This window comes from Pezoporus flaviventris, unplaced genomic scaffold (genome assembly GCF_033815535.1).
Source record: "Pezoporus flaviventris isolate CSIRO_AGI_PZ_B2104156 unplaced genomic scaffold, CSIRO_AGI_Pfla_v1 ptg000007l, whole genome shotgun sequence".
Classification (NCBI taxonomy): domain Eukaryota; kingdom Metazoa; phylum Chordata; class Aves; order Psittaciformes; family Psittacidae; genus Pezoporus; species Pezoporus flaviventris.
Window position 1 is genome coordinate 21,208,249 of NW_026892555.1, and position 25,757 is coordinate 21,234,005.

Consider the following 25,757-nt stretch of genomic DNA (forward strand, 5'->3'; position numbering starts at 1 on the left):
GCTAGGACTGGTCACAAGTTTTGCAGTTTAAGATTATGACACAAAAGCCTTAAAGATGCAAACTTTAAGCTGTTCAAAGAGCTTATTTGTCCAAAAGTGGAATTCTGGAATGCATTAAAATCTAAGTGAAATGGCAAGAAGATGACTAGAACGACGTACAAAAGATCGTCTAAACCACAAATACTGAGTATATATACAACATATGAATGGGATGTACTGAAAGTTCTCACAATGAGGTTTAAAAGTGTAAAGTTCTGAAGCTGTAAAATTTAGAAAAATATTTAATAAAAAGTGGCATTTAAAGTCCAGAAGGTTCATACACTTTACAGCAAAATAATAAGGGAAGTAGACATCCCTCTCCCCCCGCTTTTAGAAGCAGCATTGCTCTTCTGAAATCAAACTCCTGTTTGAGAGAATCACATTAACAGAGACTAGTCCCTTAGTCGTCATGTGCAGGAGTGGGCCCAGAAGCAACAGGGAAGACAAGGAAGCAACTAGCAATTAATAAAGAAATAAGAATTAGCACCAGCGTGGGATCAAATAAAAATAATCAGACAGCAACTCAGAAGTCCATGGTATGGGTAGGAGTAAAGTAAACAGGTCAGGTGTGCACATAAAGAGCAGCGCAAATATTCAAATATGAAAAACAATTCAGAAGATGCCTAAAGGGAGTGTAGTAAGTCTGTCACAAAGGAAGTGTTTCCTTCCCCTGCATATACATGTGAGCCCATGGAACTGATCCGGAGAAAACTCCAGGAACAAACTCGCCAACAAAGTTTTCAAGCTGACAAGCAGGTATTCTTTATTGTGGTGCCGGGAGACACGGGGGATAGCTCCTCCTAACGTGTGTCTCCCCATTGCCACACAAGCTGTCCTTTTATAGCCACTGGGCATGCATACATATTCATAAGGCTACGTATGGATTACATAATTTTCCAGAAAGTTCCCCGCATGCGTACAGAATTGTGGTGGTGGTCTCTGAGGGTCATTTACTTCTTCCAACAATCTTCATCACTTCTGGCAGCCTTTGAAGCATGCACAGTAGATGCTCACACCAGTTTAACGGGTTTGTTAGCACCAGAGACATAATAATCTTCCTACTTATCAGTTAGTTTGACTGTAGCCCATCCTGGACACCTGCGGTTCCCAGATACTCCTTATCCCCGTGTCCTGTTTTTCTAGGCTGTTTTTCTTAAACTATGTCACAACTATAAGAACTATAACGATTTATCGCATGAGAATTCTCAGTATGTTCTCTAGCTGTACTCTATTTTTTTTTCTCTATGTATCATGCACCTCAGTAATTTTCCATTGCTACTGTTACCAAGCCATCAAACTTAACATTACTTAAATCGAATTGTAAAGGTTTCTATATTCCATTTTGTGATTTTGGGCCCCCTTGTTTCAGAACAAAGACTCTTGAAACAGAGCTAAACAGCCAGTCCTGAGCTAAACACTCCTGGGCTACTAGGGCACGAATTTAGTCCCTCAACTGCATTTTCTGAGTACGTCCAAGCTCAGGGTCCCACCCTTGGTTGAGTACCACCTCAAAGGAGCCCCGTGTCACTTAAGCTCATCTCAGGGGCCTCAGTCCCCAACTGACAGAGGAGGGAGGAATGCTTTTTCTCTCCCACTTCTGTTAATTTTATTTTTAGGCAGCTGGAACTCCAGAGCATGGAACTCCTGCCACAACATTCACAGATGAGGCACCGATTTCACGTACCTTCTCTAGGCTCGGCTGCAATACAAATTAACAGTGGTAGAAGATGAGGTCACATTTAGAGCTGGTAATATCATTAAATAAATTAATTTGAAACAGAATTGCTAATGCTTTTGTCAGCATTCTCAAATTTATTCTGCCAGACCAAATACTTAAAAGTTTTCTTCAAAAGCTAATTACCCCAGTGTATGCTCTAATAGTAAAGGGCTATCTCAGGTTTATAGATATTTTTCTGTTCCTCATCAAATCCCCACTATTTTGGGATAAAACCCCCCAACACTTTATTATTAACAACAAGTAGATCTAGTCAGCCAAGTACCTGTAAATAACAAATAAAAAAGAAGAAGAGAAACAAACTGACTTTAAAGATACAGTTTTTAAAAATGTATATTATTCAATTATCCCTATTCCCAGGGCTGTGGTTTTAGGAACTTTTAATGCCAATTCTGGGAAAAGACCTAACGACACAAGTAAATGTCAAAATTGCCTTTTTGTCTTTTATATGCTTGATTTATATATTTATTTTTAAACATTTGGTGTGTATAGATACTACAATAAAAATAATTAAAAAAAGACATATCTTAAAGCCCACTTGTTTAAGCCTCACAGAATCTATTTTTCATTTCCAGAACTCCCACACTTCTTGGACTGATTTCAAGTTGTGGGGACTTCCAAAAAGGAGAGGATATCATGGAAAACTGAGTATTAATTGCTACAAACAACAGCTTATAATTACTCCCAATGAGAAATTGGTGTAAGTTTAAAAAGAAAGGATACGTATTTCTTAAAGCTACCCCAAAGCATTACAGATGCATAGCTCATAGACAAACACACACATAACAGAACAGGGTCCTAGATATTAAGTGTTAGTAATTTGACCCAGTAGTTTAAAGGGAACACACACATACAGCTACAATACATGACTTAAGCAGTATTAAGAGAAAACAAACCCAAAACATTGTACACAATTTTTCAATCAACAGTTTTACATGAAAGAACAGATACTTATTTTAAAAGGTTAAATAAACCCCACCAACCCAAGGAACTGTTGTAACCTGCAATTTATTTATGAATATTTCATGAAATTTATTCATAAAATCTCAATCACCCAAAGCCAGTACAGTTCAACAGCAGAACCATAAGCAGCTTATACAGACCTGCAGCAGTCCTCCTCTCAGATCGATGTATATTTTTGGAATAGACTGCTCCGGGCCAGGATCACCACTGTGTTTACACCACTTGGCTTCCACATTAACTGAGCAGCAGAAAGGGCCCACCAGAGACCTGGCTCTTTCTTTGAGACTTGTTTTAAGTAGGAAATCTTTTATGTCAAGGACGAAAGACGATCCATGGATTCCTAAAAAGACAGAAAGACAATTAATGCCGCTCGTAGCTATTCTCCCAACATTCATGTGTTTATTTCCTGAATACACTTTACCATGAGCCAGGGAATCTCTGCCCACAAGAAATTAGGCGCTCAATTAGTCCCACTGACTTCCATGGAAATTGTTCTGTGAGCAATTGCTCTCCTCTCCAAGTGAGGGCATCACATTTGGGCCACAGGACTTGTGATTTTATAAATTTTATTTGGTTTATTTTAGCTTCTGTCTTCCAATCCTATTAAGAATACTTTATATGGTGCTGCAGTTATGAAGCAGGTATGTCTCATGCGCATTCCTTACATAGAGACATTTGCCAAAACATCATGACTTTTTACGTGTGTATTTTAAGGTTTATGAGAAGAGACATTTTTCAGTAAACTATGATTTTTTTTTTGAGAAAGAATACATTAAGAACAAGAACAGCTGATTCACTTGATTATATTTTAAACTGATAGGAAAAAGCTATTTTTAATGATTCTCTCTGCTTTTGTTCAGGTTAGTTATTATAAAATATTGCCTTGCCAGACTTTAGAGAGCTGAGCAGGAGAATAAGGGTAATGTTTGAATTTAAATAATTCAAAACAATTACTGTAACTCAAGATCTATAATGTGTGTTTACAAAAAAAAAACCCATTTAATCTAAACTTTTCACATCGTGATCACTTGCACTTTACATAGCTTTATAAAACACAAAATGATAAAGGCAGGTTAGATTTCTGACAGAACTTATATACTCTCATTAGATACAAATATTTTAAGAAAGAAACACGATCTAGAAATGTCAGATCTCTTGTGAATTTAACTTACTGCAAATCACTGTTTAATAAAACAAAACACAATATATCTGTATTTCTTTTGTATATTTGCATGAATCAAGTTTGGGTTAACTTTTTTGTTTTCTGGTGCTCGTACTTTGACTCAAGACTGAATACTGAATGTCACCATACTTTACAATGCCCACAGCTTATTTTTCTAATGAAACACGATTATTCACAAAAGGCAAAAGATTAAAACACACCTAAGGCTTACATGCAGATTTTTCAAGGTACAGTCCCATTTCATATTTTCACACTTTTTCCGCTAGAAAAATCCCACAGAAACACAACTCATTGTTTTGAATACATGCAGTAAAACGCCTACAAATCTCTCCTGGAATCCAGAAGTGACAGGAGTTACGCTTTCATAATACCAAGAAATATATCGTGATGAAATATATTGCATTTTTCTCTCCCTCTTTTTTTTTTTTTTTTTTTTTAAACCCAGCATCTACTAGGAAGTTGGTGCAACAGTCCCTATAGCGATAATGGCACTGAATTGCATCCACCCTGAGTAGGAACCACAAAAAAGAAGCAGCTCCCCCTTGAGCAGTTTAGAGTTCAGTATGAATCAAGGGCTTGAGCAAAACTTCATCCTATGACGATCAACAGGACTGCTGTCAATGATTGGGAAAGGGGCTTTAGCTCTGGGCTATTTAGGTTGGCTTCTGAACCCCCGCATCTGGTCTCATGTGAAACAGGTCTGTATGACAAAATCTGTTCAGTCTTTTTTTGACACTGAACTTCAGCGACAATCAAGAAAACTTAACATCAGCACCCCCTGACACCTCTCCTTTTGGTATTAGTTCAGACTTGATTCTGTAAACTGTGGATTGAAGCACCTTCCCAAACAGTCTTAAACTGAAAGAAAAAAGAGGAAGCCCTTTACAGGAAGGGCTCACCTTCACCCTGCTATGCTCAGTCCAGTCATTTTAAGAGGCAGTACAATATTTGGAAATTAATTGTTTTGATATACTGTACACAGAATTTTGATTTTAAAGAGGAGAAATTCTCAGTAACTATTGCACAATTCTGCAATATACAGAAATGTTCTATAGTTTTATTGGAATACGTGCCAAGTTACAGAAATAACAAAAGGGAAAAAGGAATGCCAGAATACAAGTGGTTTTATTTATGTTTTCTTTCACTGGGATTACACTTGGAAGGATTATACTTTGCAGTCTTTTTCTGTTGTCATCTCCGCTCCACAAAGTACAAAGAAAACACAACATCCAGTGGCTTAGAAACAAAACTGAGCACATAATACTGCTGGTTCAAAATCAGCACTGCCTTTCTCAAATGCCATGCAAACAATGATAAATGTAGACACAATTAAAAATAAGGAAGTGTTGGTAAATTTTAAATAAATAAGATATTACAAGACACACGTTGGACTGTGACATACAAATTCCAGGAAAAGTTTGGGGATTCAGTAAGAGCTTTTTTCTTTTTCTTGTTGCAACCCAGATTGCTCTTGTAGAGGCAAGAATCACATCACCATTCTAGGAAGGAGCTTATTTTAACATTGCTAAATGCCATACTAACATTGAAAGTATATACTCAGTTAGTGAAGTTGCTTTCCTATGACTAAAGCAATGATCTCAGAAAGCAAAAGATGCAAAACTATTCTGTTTTTTTCCCTCCCCCACACTATTTTCAGTCTCCTTTTCTGCATCTCTCACAAACTTCTATTGTAGAATTCTAACTTCAGTTTAAACAGATTAAATGAAAGTCTCCATCTGAAATGAACTTGAGATGGCACCATATAGAAGTAATACATCTTCATAAACGATTGCTGTCATATGTGAAAGTTAACTTGTTCTGTTTGGATTACTGTTCACAAGCACCAACGCACTTTCCAGTACGTGCAATAATTTACTTCTAGGAACAAACAGTTTCATGACTTTTAAAATACTCCTCCAAGAGACTAATAAATATGAAGCACTTGCTTTGGACAGTGTTTAAAAAATGCTGCCAGCCCTCTGTTGTCAGCCTCCACCCAGACCCACAGCAGCATCACAGTGTGCTGCCACGCTAACTGAGCAAAATGCAATTTACACCAGGCTTCTACAGGCCATTGGAAGAATTTATGATGACATATGGGCAAAAGGAATATCCAGGTATTTTAATCAGCTGGAAATAATGTAGGAGGGTTTGAAAAAAAGTACTTGCTTGGTAATGTCAAGAAATTAACTTGATTGGAAATTAAAGATGTGTATCATTACAATAGAATAGTGAAGAAAATTCACTAAAAGAAAACACTGCTTTGATACTCTAACATCTTTTTTTTTAGGCAGTAGAGACTTGATTTATGCTAACATTTCCAAAGGCATCTCACAGAATATGAGTACCCTAATAGAGTTATAAATATAGTTGTATTAGGGTTTATATATGATAGCGCTTATCAATAACAGGAGGCTCCATTTGTTAAACTGCTTTGTGTGCATAAATTCATTTGTGCGTATTGAAAAAAAAAAGAGCTGATCAATGTTAATAGATGCAGCAAATGCATTAAAACAACCCTTGCCTTAAAGTAACAACCACTCAGTCTTTAGGCAAAACAGGTGTTAAGAAAGAGTTCTGTTACTTTTTCCGGCTCATAGACAAAGGGACAGACAATGTTTTGACATTACAGACTGTTTTCAAAAATATTTTAATACTGATATTTGAACCAACTCCAAATGAAACAAGTAGAAATGCAGCCGGAGTTTTTCCCCTTCTACTATGCTCTGTGCATTTGCTCTTCCTTAGATAGCTGCCAATCCTGTTTGGTTCACTGCATTGTCACCTAATACAACGCAGAGCATGACTGTAATTGGGAAGCTTCGGTATGGGAAAAGAGTTTTAAGAAAATGGAAAAACATACAATAAATATAGGAAATGGTGCTGGGCTACAGTCAAGCTATCTTTTAAAAAGTCTCTTGAAGATATTAGCTTTGCAGTGCTAGGAAGAAAACTGTTTTTCTAAGTTTGGGGCAGCTCAGAAGCAAGCCTGCATCCCAGAGCACAGAGCCGGGCAAGCTGTTTCCCACTGGGCAAGATGCACGCAAGTGATGTGGTCTGCACTAACTGCAGCAGCTGGGAAACTTCATTCCCACCCAAAAGGTCGCTGCGCACTCTGAAGTCCAGGCTCTCCCATGGGCCCTCCATGCCTGGGTGGCAGAGATACAATCTGGCTGCTGAAGGTATATTAGCAAGTGGTTTTCCTTACTGCCTTCTGCTTTCATGTCACACATTACTAAGGTGATAATTCTTGCTTCTGGGTGTTCACTCTTCTCATCTGCAACTTCAGTAGCTAAAGTTGCCAAAGATACTAAGCTTTTAATATGTAAATATGCTATTATAGCTAATATATTGATACATTTATCTATGCGATTTTTTTTTTTCCTCCTAAGGAAACTTCAGATACAGCAAGTATTGAGTATTTCTACTTAAGTTACACTGCTCTGTTGACAGGTATCCTCTATGAAGCAGTGTCTGAGAAGAAAGGGTAACAAAGCTACGAAAATAATTACAGCAGAAATACTGCAGTTAATTTAAGAGTCAGCCAATTTATTCAAGCCTGGAAACAGTAGTAGCAAACAAATGGTGAGATGTAGTAAAGGACAATTTTCCAGGAAAGGTTTAGTTAACAATACACTGACCGTACTGGATTTTTCATTAGTGTTGAGCTGAATCTTATGATAGTTCATTCTCCCCATGAGAACAATATTTACACATTACCAATTAACTATTCTTTAGTGAAAGAGTTTTTCAGAATTACATAGGGACACATATGGACTCCGTAAAAACATGAGATGTGTAACACACGGTAAACAGAATGTAATGATCTTAAACAGGCCAAACCCTTGAATTCGTCACTAATAAATGTCCCCATGCATTCAGCAGTCCTGGCTGCTGGGAGCCTGTTTTCTTCAAATACTTCAAACACTAAAATCCAGGAACATTTATTATTTTAATCCATTACAGGCAGTGCTTGATTTAACTTTATTGGTTGTGGTGGTGGTAGTAGTTATAGTGGGGGTAAAGCTATGTTCTTTTACACATAATTTCAAAAGGGCTTAATTATATTTTATAGCTCAGGCCAGGAATCCTGCTTGTTTTGTGTCTAACAAGGTTCAAATGGAGTTCAGGTCAGTGATGAATCAGAAGAGCAGTCAAAGATGGTTATCTATTTGAAATGAGCTCATCTCCCTTAAAGAATAACTGGCAGGTACATCATGTTCGTTACTGCATACTACATAGCTGAAAAATCTCTATTCACTTATGATTTGGCAATTTTGGATTTTGTAATGCCTGATCAGAGAGGGCATATTAGACTTAAAATCTTAAGGGATCTTCATTTTTGGTCAAGGCCATCTTTGGTATACAAGAATTTAGAATATATTTGTAAAGGTCTCTATTGCCCTCTTATTCTTACATTCTTATTATTAACTAGACAAAAATACATAATGGAAAACAACAAATACTGTGTTCATCTTGCATCCATGAGTCCAGATTTCAAAACTGAGTGCTATGCTGACATGAGTAACACTTGTTTCTTGTATCATAAACATTTTATTTTTAGATTATCAGCAGTTTTCAGAGAAGTGACTGAACAGTCTTACTCCTGTGTTACAGATGGGCATGGAGAGTTTTTTAAATTAAAAACCCCCAAATCTACGTCTTTTCATATCTCTGTTTTAGATGGCTGGTTGAAAACTTTATTTTCAGGAGATAGCTGGTACCTAAAACTGTCACTGATTTATACAGTTGTAGATACATCGCACTACTAAAAGATCAAACACTGAATAGCTGCACAGTAAACGAAGCATTACAAAACAGTGGGTGCCACTCAAAACGTAGCCCTGTATAATTGCCATAAGGCTGAGTTAAAATTACAGGTTTGGTGTCTTGCTTCCCTGCTCTACGCTTGATTCACTGGATTTCAACTGCTTTAATGAAGTAAATGGTCCATGAACTAGAGGGTAACTTTTCTTTATAAATAAACCATCCTTGATGATCATGCCTGACAGCACCTGAGCTGTTTTGAGCCTCTATAACCCAGCAAATTATGCTTGTGGAAGACTAAGGCTTGACAGATATACCCAGGCCACACAAACTGAACAGGTTTCCTTGCAATCTTTGGATGTGGCTCCCCAGGATTAGGGCCAGTCGAGGTCCAGGTTCCAATGTTCCTATCTTCTCTCCCCTTCAATCCTTCCTCTCACGCCCTCCTTTACATATTTCTCTGAATCCTCTTTTGTGCTGGCATGGTCATTAAAATGTACCTGTCCAGTAAGCCAGCTGAAGGAGACAATCTTGCTGGAAAGCTTTCTTTCCTGTCGGGTTAGTTTTCAGACAGACCAGTGACCTGACTCAACAAACAGCTGCCCAAGGAACAGAGCTACCACAAGGCAGAGTGTGGAAATGTGCAGCCACAGTAACCTGAACCTCCTATGGAATTGCACCTTTCGTTTGGGCAGCAAGCTGATGATCTCATCCCATAAAAAATATTCTTGTCATAGAAAAAGAAGAAACATGTTGTCAGTATGTCAACAATTTTAAACACCTTAAGGAACATGTCCTTAAGACAGGGCAGTAATGCCTAATATCTGTGTTCTCTACCTCAAGCTCCAAAATATAGATTGAACTGGAAGAAATGCATAGAAATCATTAAATGTATAAAGAAAACATTCAGCTTTCACAGTTATCTGTATCTTCTCATGAATGTAAATATTCTATAGACTTGACTGTATCCAGGAAAATGATGCATCACCTACTACTACCATGTACAGCACTGGGATCCACATAACAAAAGAAATCCCAGTCTCAAAAAAATATGCAATTGCTTTCACAATAAAATCTAAAGAGATTAAAAAACAACTTTATTTGTTCTGAATCAAATTCACTTGGAGTCTAGTTTTAAAAGTCAATTTATTTAAACTGAAAATGCAGTTCTACAAAATTAGTGCATACTGCCTTGATTCAACTACCTACAACTAACCATTTTTTCTTTGTTTTTCCCCACAAGTTAACATACTAGGTCATCAGTAGCAATTCTGAACCCTGTTACAAAGTACCAGTAGGGAATCTGACCAGGATTAATAGTGGTACTTAGTCCTGGGATTAGGTGGTGTCTTGTTTCATGGATTTTAGGCCATCTGTTCTTCTCCCATACATTATACTCCTGCAGAACTATAAACGCACCTCCACCTCAGGGACTATAGAAAGGAATTAGAATTCTTCTGCTTTTCATTATCACAAGATTCAGTAACTCATTTCATTGTCAGGATAATCCCCTTTTACTCTTTCTTTTGCGCTTACAGGGTATGCCAAAATGACAAATAAAATCCCAGATGCTAGAGGCTTGATGAGGTCTCCACCTTTTCTTGAGAGTTGGGTTTAAACTACTTGGGACACGGTGTCAAACCTGACAGGACCTTGATGCCCACACCCAATGTTCATTAAGGTTTGTTAGTGATTTGTATAGCTGTCTACAAGCTGCACTTCCACCTCAGTCCTCAGTGGCCATTTAAATATTTAGTTTGTCCTCTGGCTTTTACTGACAAAGAATTAATTTCCTATTGTTCAAGTGTTAGAAAGAGTTTATATTTCTTTCTAAAAGTAACAAATGTCTTCTGGGTGTTGTAAATGGCTTGTTACTGCTGCATATTATTTTAGGTAGTCATATCTAATTTAACGTTTTATTTCCCCATGGGCTAACTTGCATATCTGCAGCATCCAAAGGCTATGAAAACGCCTTAGCAGAGTTTTCTCAAGAGAGCCAGTTAACTCCAAAATGAATCTTGGTCTTTGCTCTACACTAATTAATAGCTTCATTTAATTTTTAGTATTTCTGTAAAAGTATCTGAAGTATGCAATTTCTTTCAGGTTTAGTAAAAATACTTGCCATTATCATACGCTCAACTAGTGTTTATTTTTTCCCTTTATTTATATGCTAAAGTAATCATCTCTGTGTATGGGATGAAGAGCTGGGGAATTCTGTCTATGCTCTTTGGAATATTTTATGTCCATAACTCTCTTGGTTCAGACACTGAACAGCAAGACTTCCCTCCTGCATCCAGCCAGAGCAAAATAAGGCTCCACTGAGAGGCTACGGGCTTCTTGCTGCCTTTCACTCTGGGGAGAACACAGTCCTCAACCTCTCTCATTTATCTGCTCTTTTGGCAGGTAGGTAGTGCTAATTTCAACACTAAATCTAAATTAACCAAAAACTATATAATTGCTTTCTATTTGTTCATATTGATTGCTAAAAATTATTTCAACTTTACTGGCATGTGACTGCTCTGGAGTGAGCTACGTATCTCAAGTGAGATACCAAGCAATCTCAAATCTGACTGGGTACATGGAGCTCAAGGGCTCTAGCCACTTTGTAGGAGATGTCACATACTTCATAGGAAAGGAATAAGTAAACCAGGTCTAACAACAGTTGTTGAACCTGGAGTTTTCAGCAGCAGTACATATAAACTGCCAAAATTGAGCTAAATGTCTGTTATTTGCTTTTTACAAAATGGATACAAGTTTTAATTTGCAACTTTAAACCACTAAGTATAAAATGACTACAGATAAATATTCTATTTAACATCAGTATGACTTAAAGTGCTGCCCTTAAGAGTATCAGAAAAACAATACTGGTAGCCTCTAATAAAAATGAATAATACATATTTTTTTAAGTGGATTTTGTTTTGGTTTGTTTTTTGCCAATACGCTGCACCACATTCTACAATAGTATTACTTTACTAAAACCAAAATACTTGGGATTTCACCATAGGCACAGAGGAGAACATAAGTATTCTAGCAGAAATAGTAACCATGTTGTTATAAGTAACTATTGTATTAAAACATGAAAAATGTCCAAAAAATGAAATCCCTTGACACACTAAAGGTTTAGGGTTGTATAACAGTGCAGCAGGATATGTAGAAATGGTGGTGCTCTAATTTGATCCAACTGGAATTCAAGTGTTCAACACTTACAATTTATTTTGTTGAGAGTGAAATAATTCAACTAATTAGTCCCTCCGTTTTTCAGAAGCTACATCATTTCACTTTCATAATAAATTAAGAGGAAAAATTAAGACAGAAGGCCTTGAGATTCCACAATTAAACCAGGAAAGTCTAGAGGGAAAACTGATAATTATATATAAAAAAGTTACATAGTAAGCTTCCTGCTTAATTTCAGCTAAAAAAATCAAAGCATTACACAAGGTCACGCACTTTTGTTTTCCCCCTATAAGGGAGGAAAAGCTGACAATACATTCTTGCGAGGTTTTTTTCTAAATAATTCCTAGCAAATAGGATTCGTTACAAACCAACCTCATCTCCTACACTAAAACTCATCTGGAAAGGGGTCATTTACACTGTTTATAAAATACTGCCACATAAAATGTGTAAAAAAACATATTTCACTAAAAATAGCTTGCGTAAGTAAGGGATTAGAGTAGTTTCTACTGCTGTAATTGTTCCTTTGTAGTTTTTTCCAAGATGTTTTTGAACAGTGTTTTTAACTATGTTTATTAAAGTCAGCACATCAAAAAGGATCAAAGAGAAAGCTAGTGAGAACCAAAGAAACCCCAAGCGTATTGTGTTGTCTCACTGGGGAGTTATGCAGATTCAAGTAAACAAGTGCAAATTGTTGAGGTTTTAATGAAAATTTTCTACAATTATTGTATCTGAAGTCATTCTATATAATAACATCTGTACAGCAGATGGCCATACTGTACAAAAGGCAAGCAATGCTCCTTTTTCTTCCTCTGTTTTAACAGTACATCTGAGATGACTACTTTTGTCATTGTGCTTAGTTTGGTTCAGCAAATAATTCGTAAAATGCAGCTGCTGCAGATGGTCACAATAGTTATTTGACTGTAAAATCAAAGCCACAGTGAAGTATTTGCGTATTAGTTTCGTTCTATAAAAAAAAGCTGACATTAACCCTGTTCAGCTCAAAAGGTATATCTATAAAACCTTTTGTAAAAAGAAAAATAGTGAAGAACTGATATATTTAAATACTCCTTGCTTCCAAGACACAGCTACTACATTTGTTTAATTCAGTTAGCTTGCATAATTTCTTTGCAATAATAAAACAATCTTGTTAGTAACTGTGGTATTCTTCCAATGTATTTTTAACACCAGATTATAATACCATTTTCCTCACACTGAGTAATTTATCTTCTTCCCTGAAGTTATAATTTCCACTTTGGTTTCTATCAGCACTTCAAATTCAAATTAATAGTTTTAAATAAATATAAGATAAAAAATATTAAAAGATTTTTCCACTGTTTCAGTCAGTTTTGTGAAAGTGTCTTGCACTTCTTGACACTTAGAACAATTTACTGCTCCACCATAATAACACGCAAAACCTCATGCACAAGTATTTTCTTTTCATAAAGCAAAGATAAGGCAACTTCAACTGGAAAAAATGTGAAAAAAGTCTGCTGATGTCTACTTATTGTCTCATCATAAGTTATTCATATAGAATGACTGATTTCCATTTTCATTAGATTCAGCATCAGTATTGCTTTACTTAATAATGCTTGCCAGACTGCAAACATACTGAAGATTCATGTATAGCTTGTGACATGAAAAATAAAGACTGGCTTCCTCAGACTGCCAGAAGAATTAAAAAGCAGAACTTCGTAGCAGAATATTTCTGAGGCTTAATGTGCAAGACAAGGTATGTCCTTCTCCTGGGAGGATGAAAAACTCCAGGGTAAGTGATATACACTGCTGAGTTTGCCAAACTGCTTTATAGTACAGACAGAACAGGCTTGGCTTTGATATACTGAAGCTTGCTGTGGACACCAAAATGTACCACGGGACAGATAATGTATAAATGATAGAGGGAAGATGTAGAACGAAAGAGGATTATTACACAGAATGAAAACTAGAACTATTTAAAGGACATTAGAAAGGCCTTTTACTCGGTTGCATTGCTTTCTATGCTAGATTGCAATTCGATTGGAAAAGCGTGGGAACGCAGGCACTGCTCCTGCCTGCACTGCTGTTTGTTTATGGATGAATCGAGAGTTTCAGGCTCCAGCACATTCACAGGCTTTCATGTCCTATGAACCTTAAATTTTTCATTTTTAACTTTTAAAACAATAAAGAAACACTAAAACTTGCTGGCCTGAGGAGAAATATTTCTAATGAAAAAGAAATAAATCACCACCTTGCTTGGCTTAAAACTTGTTCCTCTCAGCTACAGACCATTTTACCTTGCAAGCTGTTCTGCCAACTACCTACATCTGGCTCATCTCCACATCATGTAAATGTACCATCTTATTAATTTTATTAAAAGACTAATAAAAGATTTTACAAAGACACACAAAATGTCTTCATTTTAAATGACTCTGGTATCCTGTTAATTGTACCCAAGGCGTAAAGTTTCCTTGCAGTTCTGCAGTAATGAGGCCAGAGCGCCCATTTTCCCTGGGTGATTCTCAGCTGTGCAGAGGAAGCACGTAAAAATTGAAAAGTTCACAAACCTGAAGAAGAGTAACAGTATGGCCCAATATTTACATAGAAGAATATCTCAGGGCTCTGAAAATTATTTTTGTATCTTTGTAAGCAGGAATATAGGGTCCTAACAAGAAAATGTAATTGTAGAGTGAAAACCATCAAAATGTTGCCCTTTGAAGTATGTGCTGAATTATCAGAATACCAGAATAGTGGTTCTTATAACCACTATTCCAGCCAGAATTCCATCAATGAATTAGTAATTACAAGATGGGGGATATTAACTACAAAATTAAGCACTCCTGAGTGCTGCCTTACTGAAAGGAAATGGAGTCAGTCAGGGATTTGTTATTTTCTGTTGTGGATTTACGATGTTAGCTAGAGGAGTTCCTCTCAAAGCCCCACAGTTTAAAATGGTAACTAGGCCACCACTTGAACAAATCAGTAGCACTTGCAGCTTTCAAAACCTCTTACCTGCAGTTTTATGTCCACTTTTAACATTCAGGCTCCCTCTGAGGTTTGATACGGAGAGTAACAAACAAGGTTTACAGGGATGCGGGATGGTTTCCATCGAAACAACCATTTGAACGGTGTGAATAGAAATTTTCTGGAAGCAGGAAAGGGCTTGCCATAACTTTTCTTGTAGTGAAGCTTTCTGCACAGCATGGGTGTGCACTGCAGGTAGCACATCCCTTGTACCGGGATTTCTGGTTATTGAAGAGCCATTCTCGTCTGGAATAATGCCAGCTGATGGGTCAGCCTCCTTCCTGGGTTCATCATCATTTGTGGTTATGATTTTCTTCAAAAACTGGTTTATTTGATCAAGTCTGGCAAAACTGAGATTTGCTTTCAAAGGTTTTGATATGTCCACATTTATGTCAGCTGTAGGAGAGAGTTGGAGAAAAAAATATGAAATGCTATAGTGCAATTATTCAAGCAATGTAAAAATATTAGTCATTTCATCGGGATAACATTATTTCTACCAAGTTTCATGAAAAGGACTGAATGTTAAAACATAATGAAACTAGCTTTTTTAATAAATCTGAATTAAAACATCATGAAAAATACTACAAGGAATCTTCACAAAACACAGTTTTAAAGGAAAAAAACATATCACAATGTGGATCTTATTTCTCTGTTTCTACCCAGGGATCACCACAGCTATCTGAAAGACACACACTTTATCTGAGCGTGTAGGAGGGTAAATACATTAGTCCTTTTGTGTCAGAATGAAAATATACTTCACATTCTCTTGAGTTTTGCATCCAGTAAAACTATTTGACTGAACTCCAAAGCCAACAGCAAACATTTTAAACACATTTAAATGAGTGAGTAACATGTATATTCCATTGTTTTCTATACAGCTAGCATGCAGTATTCTTCAATGCATTTTCATGATGAAATGTGAAAAAAAGTCAAATATAAAAGCCAATGTATGTTGAGATTTCTTTGTTTTCCAGGGAGATTGGAATAACCTAATATTTTCAAAATGTTCTTTGTCTCCTTAGTAAAGGATTTTAGTACTTCCCAGACTGTTTAAAATCTCACAGAATTTTTAGAAATCACAATTAACATGAACAACATCGACAAAAGTGACATTATAGTAGTTGAGATGTTGCAATTACCAAGATCATTTCACAGATGGGAAGCAGGATTTTATGACGGTTGAAACTCCCTTCTGTGCTAACTACTTTTTTATCAGTACATTACACTTCATTACGGAAATCCAGCTTTAACTTAGCTTTAAAAAGTCTTCATTTCAAATTCAGCCAGCAATGAGACAGCTACCCTGGGCAGGGGGAAAAGGTTTGCTTTTCACTTTCCTATTTCATTCCCATTGCCCCACCCCCAAGAACCCACAATGATTAAAATTCTGTGCACATATCTAAGCTAGATTAAATGTTCAGAGAAAACAGCACTACTTAGTTTCAAGTTTCACTATAGATGTATTTGAGAAACACTGTTTGTTCAAGGTTTTGCACAGATTAATAAGTATTTCACCAAAATTAGGACCTAGTTTCAAGTTGTCCAGGATCACATTCTACCCTTCCTGTAGATGCAAACTGATGAGCTCAATTCTCCCACTCTTTAGGTAAATTAGAAGTTTTCAAAACAATGGTAGGGCTGCAGGAGCAGAGTTTCAGAGCTGTTCTTAAGTGCAGGTTTATACTTCAGAGAGTCCCAGGCACAGGACAAAGCACTTTTCTGACCCCCCAAATATCTGTGGGGTTCTAAATTTCAGTTAGATTCTTTGGTATCTTAACAGGCAAGTCTCTGAATTATAAGCTAGCATTTTTTTCTACAACGGTAAGTGCAACTTACTAATGGGCATATAGGATTTATTACAGCTGCACTAAAAAACTCCCAGCAATCTTAAAAAAGAAGTCTGTAGTATTCCACAAGCCACAGATAACTGAAATTTAAGACTAAAAATCTATTTTAACTTAGAATTTTAATTAACGGTTTTCTGAAAATGCTTTCTCTTGTGTTAAAGTCTTCCATGCTGAACTAGGAACTGTGGCAAGACACTTGCTAATGCATGGGCCTAGTACAAAGGCAAACATCAAAGCTAGGAAGCTGGACATCACAAGAGAACAGACCTTTAGGCATCCAAAATCCACACATGATCAACTTGGAAGATTTTTCAAAATGCTTATGCACTGATATTTTTAATTAAAACCAAGGGAAGAGAAATGTCATAACACTTTTGAAAATCTCTCCACCCTTCTTGGCAGTAAAGAATACCCCAAGTCTCCCCTGCCTTTTTGCACACATCACGGGTTCTCTCCTCCCTTTGAGTGGAGAAAGGAGACACAAAGAAACTGAACACCCACGTGACAGTATGATATTTATTTAATTATGATACTCAAATGGAAAGTAGTGTTATTCTAATTAAATGTTCTAAAAATAAACAAACAACCCAACAAACAAATAAGCAGCATTTTTAAAATGACCCAAGTTTGAAATCCAAACTGCACTAGGATTTGGGCTTCTGAACCATTTAGGCACTTTCCAAACAAATCCTTTATCAGCTTAATTTTGTCCATTAGTGACGTAGTAGCACAGGAATAAAACGTATGTTCTTGGCTTTGCTACAGAATTAAGTTTGTAAACAGAGGAAAAGGACCCTTATCGCTTTGTGATACATCTTTCACATCTAACTGCTTTGTCAGTGGCACATTTTATTGCAAACACTTTCTTATGTACTTATGGCAATATTGCCCAAAAGAGGAAAAAACAACAAAACCCCTACAACCTATGATTCTAAACCCCAAACCAATCAGATGTAAGTTGACAGAACAAATGCCAAGCTAAAGCCATAGAGTAAAGTGATTGAGAAAGATTTAAAAGGAGATGAATATGAGAGCAGCAGTTCTCTCTTGGGCTTCCTCAAGACAGAGGAGGAGGAAGACGCAGGGCTCTGGAGAAGCTCACCAGTGGAACAAGCATACGGCACCTCCTGTCCTAGCCTGTGGTTTATCACTGCTGTTAGTCACTTGTTTCCATAAACAAGAGAGCAATAAAAAAATGGACACTAGGACACCAGAGAAATGCAAATGAGCTCCCTGTTTTCTGTTTGGAAGCTGTACATGTTACACAGAAAAATGTTATCATGACTGATAACTTGACAAAGATTTGTCTTAAGTTGTTACTATTACCTAGTGCATCAGCCTTGACTGAAGGCGGTGGCAGACACACGGATAATTGCAGAAAATGTAATTCTGGATCTGTCAATGCAAATATTTTAACTATCTATCTCACAGTGACACAGGTTATTCTCACAACTGGGGAAAGATTATGTAAGGAGATTCTTTGGCATTTTAAGTAAAACGTTCAAAAAAAATAAAAATCCAGCTGAGCAATCAACATTTTTCTAGTTTTTGTCCTGCTTTACACTTAGCACTATAAGAGAAAATTTAACATTTCTTCTAAGAAAGCATATTTAATGCACAGAAACAGTGAAAACTGTTGAAATGTGAAGAGCTATTTATAGCAGATGATGAAGACAGATGTACAGCAGCTTCTCCATTCACTCAAAATGGACTAAAAAGAGATGTTATGATGTAAAGGGTCACCTAGATGCAGCTAGAATAACACTTCCAGGGTTGAAAATCCAAGGGTACCAGCCTTTTTAGATGATGTTAAGCACCTTGGGAAGCACATCACAGAACACTGTAAAGATTCTGTACCACTAGGAAAACACAGGTTCCTATAATACAAACAAGTCATTGAATTGTCCAAAATTACATGAAAATTGGGACAGGGCAAAAGGTAGCTCAAAGCTGCCTTTAACTCCTCAATTACATCAGTCTCTTCTTTGGCTACCAGTGACTGGCTACCACAATTACAGCCCAATGCTTTCTTCAGATTTAAGACATAATACATAATAGCAGTAACTCCCCCCTCCACCCCCCCACCCCCCCCCGATGTTATCTATTTCCAGCAAATAAATAGTAAAGAAATTACTGTGCTTGTAAAGATTGCATTCAAGTGAGTTATTTCTGGTTATGTTTACATCAGACTGAACTAGATGATATCATGATATCAAAGCTTCAAAGCTCTTTTTTTTTTTAATTACAGTGTATCATTTGAATGTAGATTTTGACTTGTCTTTCTTTCATTTTCTTCGCTACAACTTTTTAGATTATCCAGTAAATCCATGTCTGTCAATTATTAGTTTCTAATTACCCTTCACAACTTTCTGAACAGCTACTAGGAAACAGAAAGATGAAATAACTATTGAGTTAAAAGGAGATTAGATAAATGTAAATAAATTACACTTATTATATGCTCCCACCACACCAGGAGATGACTTAACAGTGAAAGGAAAAGAATCACGTTGCAATAATGAAATCAGAGAGGGAATTCAGGTCCCAGAGGCGATTCTATGGAGTTTATGTTAATGTACACCTTGTGGGGGACCAAAAAATAAACTGGAATAGTTTCCTGAAAACCGTTTCCAGCTATTTTCTCATTTAAAAAGTTCCAACTTCACTTGACCCATTAGTCATCATATTACTTACATTTATTATGTATTTTGAAATCTATTACAAAAAACTCAATGGATTCAATATGGCCTGTTTGAACAAAATCATAACATCTATAAAAGAAAACCTATGAGCAGCACTCTGAAACTTCTGTCTGAAACAATTTCTTTCTTTGTCGTTTTATTACTCAGAGCTGCAGATAAAAAATTTCAGGGTTATGAGTATTTTACTCTTGTTCTCCATAACATTCAGATTTGTACTGTGAAGGTACAATTTTATTCTGTGAACTTGGGGTAAATGATATTACTCAAAAGGACTTTTTATTTGGTGGGCTATGAATGAATAAGCAACACAAAAATAACAGAGCTCCTAGCAAGTTGCATTAGGTCAATCCCAGCTCTTACTAAAGTCAGTGAGCTTATTAAGTTAATGTACACCAGGTAACTACTTCTATGACTAATAAACTACCATAGTATACTCTGAATTTGAAAAACCAGAAAGTAAACTCCATTAAAATTATTTATAAACTTTATTTATAAGATTGGGATCTTTCCACAGACTATGAGAAATGCTGAACCATAAGAGAGAAAAATATGGCATTTTCCAAGAATTTGTTCACTTCCCATAACCCTCATTCTCCAGTAGATCTTTTATTTCTTACAGCTAATATAGAAAAGTTCAGGTCTGTTGTCCTCAAGTTGGACATGCGTCTTGCTCTCCCCTACCCCAAGAAGACTGTAAAATATTAAAATTCTTAATAAATCGTAGTGCTATAAAAGAAACTACTATTTGCCCTAAACTCTTAGGACGGTTGAATTTCCTAATCCTAAACAGTAGAAGAGCACACAACAGACACGGAACATTTTACCACCAGTAACATTCTTTCTCCGGGAGCCACCCATCCTGATGTAGAGAGTTTAAACAGAGGAAATCTGAGGAAGGTAAAGGTAATCTTGAGCCCTGATTCTGATTTGGAGTCAGGGTGGCCCTTCAGTAACAGGGAAATGGCTGAATTGCAAAAATTAAATTTATAAAAATAGGAAAGAGAGAGACATGTAAAGAAAAGACTTGCTGTACTGTTCTCAATTGTCCCTACTCAGGCATCAAAAGAAAGACAAATTAAAAGAAATTGAAAAGCAAGAAGAATCCAAACGAATTGTTTTTATCCTCTAATTCATCATTCCCAATTTGGATCAAGGGAAAAGAAGGAAGAAACTTGAGACAAGGCTTCAGAGGCCATCTGCAGTCCATCTTGTATTCTGCTTCTGTGAGACAGATGCCAATTAGTCTGGGGGAGGCTGGTAGTCACTACTCAGTATTTCTACCTACTGCTGTCTGTGTGCTGCAGCCCCAAGGAAGCAGCTCTCTAATGCCAATATGGCAAACTAAAGCCTTATGGGAGCTTCATCAACTTGAGCCATGAGGGATGTCCTCAGCAGTAACAACTCCTGCTTCCATAATCTAGTATGTCATCCACATGATGTGAAGGTGACACTGAAACATTAACAGCTCTAGCTAGCCAGTAGCTGGGCTTGAGACCTTGGACAAGGGTCAGAGTGATGTTAGTCTATTAATTTTTTTAAACGGTCACAACTGAACCAAAACAAATTGTTTTAGGTCGAGAAGACCAAAAATACCATTAATAAATGATGGAGGGTTACTTCTATGCACAGGATGTTGACTGAAATTAAACAACTATGCAACTACCAAATACAATACAGAAGTGTGTTAAGGATTGCGTGGTGAGGCCAAAAACTGTACTGTGAAATGAATACCCTAGCTAAGGGCAATGCTAATTCTCAGAGAGTCAGGGAAGTTGAAGCACACTACAGTGAGAAAAAATAAATTGTTCCAGGTCATGGAGCATGTTTATGGAAATGAACCCATAAGTACTAACTCTGTATTATCTGCTTAGCTGCCAAATAACACATCTATATTAAGACATACACGGGGGGGGGGGGAGGGGATGAGAGGATTTCAGAAAAATGAGCAAATGCTTGAAATAAGTTTTAAAAGAATGCCAATACACTGGAAATACACCAATAAAATATTTTCCAAGTTATCCATGTGGCTTTGGTGTGCAGGTTTCATTTCTAGTACTTAGAAGTCTAAGAAACTAAATATAAGTAACTGTTGCAGACACTGCTTTTAGAAAGGTACATTAATACACTGATACTACAGACAACAGATGTGTCAAAACCAAGGCAATACCTACAGGCTGCTACACCTGTTTGGAATATTTCTCTTTGCCCTCTTAATCAAATAAATATCATTTCATGGTTACAGTGTCAGCGCTTTAAAACCTTGTTTGCAAAAGAGCAAAGGGAAAAGAAAAACCTACTAGAAAGCTCAAAAGTTTTGCAAATGACCCAGAGTTAATTAGAAAAGTCTGCACCCTGGCCAGTTCCCTTCTCACGTGTCAGCTCTCATTAAATCAAAAAATTCTCATTTCAAAGTTAACAAACACCATGGTTAACAAAACTGTTAAACTGGGATCAAGTGGGCACATTCCTAGATTTATATATGATGTCATGCTAAGCAGCCCACAGCTGAACTTGCAAGTAGTATGAATAATTTTTCAATATATTAAGTATCTGATCTAATGCTAATTTTCTCTCTATAGGCTAACTGTGCTGGGAACAGGTGGCCCTGCTTTCAATTACGGAGGGCTAACATGCCAGTGTGAGGCCTGGATTAGTTCACCTTCTCACAGGGAATTTGCCTCGGTTGGGAATGGATTTATTATGGCTTCACACATGGAATGGAGCTCATGTCAGCTGAGGGCAGTGATACATCATATGATTCAAATTAACCTGCTGTGGACTGTTCCGCAGGGCAGATATTGTGTATTAAAATGACGACATTTTTAAAACAGCTTGAAAGAAACCAGGATTGCTGAAGTGCAATGGTTCCAATTTGTTCCAACTAATCTATCACCTGCTGGAGATATTATTATAGTGGGTTTCTGGTAGCTGCTATTTTCCAGGTTTCTCCAAACCACTGACCTTGCTAATGGATACAATTGTTGCCTCGGCAAACAAGGGGGGAGAAAAGCTGGAGAGAGAGTGCCATGGTGCAGTTCTGTTTGCTGCTTTTTATGCACAACCCTACATCCAGCGCTGTGCCCCCCATGGCGTCCAAATGCTGCCACGGAGGGACTGCCAAGACAGAGCAATCCCCCGGGCCCCCCTAGTTCTCACTTTATCTTTCAGTGGGGCACGGCATTGTTTAGTTTGCCTGGATAGTTTCTTCTGTAGAAATTATTTCCAAAGGTGAAGTATCAAGGACTGCAGTTATTTCACACTGTGCAGTCTTCCCAAGAAACTACTGAGGGAAGAGGACTTTGGCATAAACCATCCATATTTTGCGCGTGATAAGTATTTTAAGACAATTTGTATGAAGCTGCACTTACATGAACATGTTCTGTATCATTTGCATGCACAAAGAACGCATCAAAAAGACAGCTTTTATAGCCAAGAAGCACAGTTGATTCAAAAAATAAATCCAACGAAAGGACTAGAGGGCAAAGTGAATAAATTTTCAAAACCTATTAAAACAAGATGGTCATATTTGTTCTTCACCTAATGAATAACATCTAATGCTGAAGCAATAAATAGCTCACTTACGTATTCAACAAGAATTAGATGTACAATCCAGTAAGAGACTGAATATAAAAGAGGGTAATGTAAACTCATGTAGATGGAATTTAAAAAATTTTAAATAATTAGTTACTGTAGAAAGAGAAAGAATAGTCCTTTAATACACTGTGGGGTTAAAGTTGAGGTCTGTTCCCACAGGCTTGATGATGAATGCTTATTTCTCCTAGGATCCTATTACCTTAAATCTGGAATATCATTTTTCTTTAGTTGCCAAAAATGTACAAAATAATCAACTCATGTGGCAAGAAGTGCATTAATGTATCCTGTTATTCTCATTTAATTAGTGATTTCCAAGTTTTGCTACTTGCTGTAATTTTTTGATCTCCGAGCTAATACAGACTAACAACCTGGTTTCCTGTGTGGTGAAACCATGCTATTTTTCTATGGAACACTATCTACTTATTTACTTCAGCTAACAAACTATTTACAAGGAGTACTGGTTTTATCTAACACAGCAAACACTGGGAACCCATTTCTTTCAACAGCTTGCATGGTAGTTTGCATCATAAAACATAGTCATGATTGATTGCTGCATTTGGAATTTAACCTCAGCATAGCGACAATGTATTTTGTAAGAAAAATTACATTAAAATTAAACCCCTGAACTTTGCACTCTTAAAATACATACAGAAAACTGTATAGTTATTCCAACTGCTACATCCAGATTTTTGTCTGCCTAGGCACAGCTGTCATCACATATACTGACTTCTCAGAACAGGAGATCAGCTCTACCCAACAGGTAGCACCTACTGGTGCATCCACTGCATTTTAATAATTTACTTTCCGCAGTTATAAAACGCACATGCATGAACAACTATGAAAACACGGAGTATGTCCTTAGAAAATTTGCAGTTAGCAGCACCGTTATTTGCCAAATGTTCACCAAGAAAGAGTACACCTTTCAGTCCTGCAACATAAGCATAATCCAGAAGTGCCTTTATTTATTCAATTTATTAACTGTGATGTCTCCCATCACAAATATCGTTTGTCTGATGACATTAGAAGAGCTCTCAGGAGTTCTGCTGAGGTTCTTGTCCTCAATGAACAACAGCAAGCTTAGTTAGGATCTGGCGAAGCGGACACTTTCTCCAGGCTTGTTGACGGCCAAGCTACCTCACCATGGAAGAAGTTGTGGTTAGAGGACTTCTTCCCCCCAAGGAGTATTAGTAACTTGTTTTCCAGTAGCCTGCTGAGGAGCTGTCAAGCTTTCATAACTCTTTGCATGTGCTGTTCTGACGCAATCACATGCAGAAAGCGCCTATCATTACTCATCCAGTGAAATCTCCAGCCCCCAAGGAATGCTTCTTGGTAAAGGTTAGTTTATTTGACGAGGATCTCAGAGTGGCAACAGCTGAGTTCAGAAAAATCTGCAAAGGAATGCAGAGCTGTTTTGCTATATTACAGCAGCAAAACACTTCATTAAAATTCAGGCTAATTACTGTTGAATCCTGTGTAATCATAGTTCCAATCAGCAGAAAAAAAAAAAAAAAAAAAAAATTTTGGCTAAGAAGAGATCCTAAAGGAAATCTCTGAAGTTATATCTGCTTTGTGAGAAGAAGTAGACTGAAGTTTATGATGCATTAATTTATGGGTTTTCGGTTCTCTATTTAGCCAAATACCATGGAGGGGAGAGATTTAACACCGATTCGAGATCTGCCTGAATTGCTGAGAATGGGGTAGACACTTAGGCATCTTGTGAATATACTTTGCAAGCTGGTACAACTCCCAAGTTTGCTGGTTTAGTTAGAAGTCTGTCTTACTGACAAGAGAGCAACAGGGAAACACCTTCAAGCGTGTAATAAATGAAATATACAGGCTGAGCCAAGAAATTACAGTGAGAATCTTGAGGAAAGGGGAATGCACAGGAGAAGGATCTGGGAATATGGGAATCTGACAGATATGGGGAGAGAGGAAAGAAGAATTGGGGGAGAGGGGGGAAAAGGAAAGGATGGATAAAAGAAAACCAATCTAGCAGCAGTGTCCAAAAGGCCACTGACAGTATCTGTCTCTACCTCTCTTGTGCTGGTTATGACTAGAATGAAAATATACTATTATTATTAATTAATTTTTCAGTTCTAATGATTGTAGGTCTGAAGGTTCAAAGTCTTATTAATGAAGCCACATAAGGATCAATGTAACAAAGGCTCTGCATTATTAGGTGGTTATAAATCTTCTCTTAAATGATGCATTTAAGACAGCACAGAAAAAACAAAAAAGGGGCAATGAGGAGGTTGTTCATGTACTTTATTCTTTCCTCAAGGTTCCTGCCTGCCTGCATGCAAGAAATGGATTTTCAGGTTACTTAACCACAGTATTTATGGTCAGCAGTTAAGTATGTATGTCTCATTCTATGACTGTTCAATTTGATGTTCTGGGGTCTGATATGCAGAAGTGATACTGCTGCACCCAGGAACAGCGTGAACTGTACTTCCAACATCTAAATTTCTATATTTTTAAGTATCTTTAAAACTGTGTGTTTTAAATTGGTAACCTTAATATAACAAGAAACCCTTTAATTTCCCTGTGCCTCAGTTGCCTTCTGTGAAATGGCAAGGGCATACTATTCTACCACCCATGGGAGGGTTATGCAGATAAATTAGTATTTCCGTAGTGCTTGGATCCTAAAGTAGTAAGCAACATAGAGAAAAAAAGAAATGCTGCTCTAGAGCTGGGTTTAGATAGTGTGCTGTATGAAAAGGTCATGGAATGAAAACGAAAACACAGTACTGAAGAGCTGC

The 25,757-nt window shown here is 37.1% G+C and overlaps 1 protein-coding gene across 6 annotated transcripts in view; it reads right to left on the reverse strand.

Moving 5' to 3' along the window:
* VPS13B (vacuolar protein sorting 13 homolog B) overlaps nt 1-25,757 on the reverse strand; it is a 439,608-nt gene that overhangs the window by 80,915 nt on the left and 332,936 nt on the right. For all 6 annotated transcript variants that reach the window (XM_061448008.1, XM_061448010.1, XM_061448006.1 and 3 more), the window contains 2 exons: nt 14,847-15,254; nt 2,878-3,077 (listed from right to left, as the gene is read on the reverse strand). In XM_061448008.1, the coding sequence (XP_061303992.1) occupies nt 2,878-3,077; nt 14,847-15,254 (608 nt within the window). The remainder of the gene's footprint in view (nt 1-2,877; nt 3,078-14,846; nt 15,255-25,757) is intronic.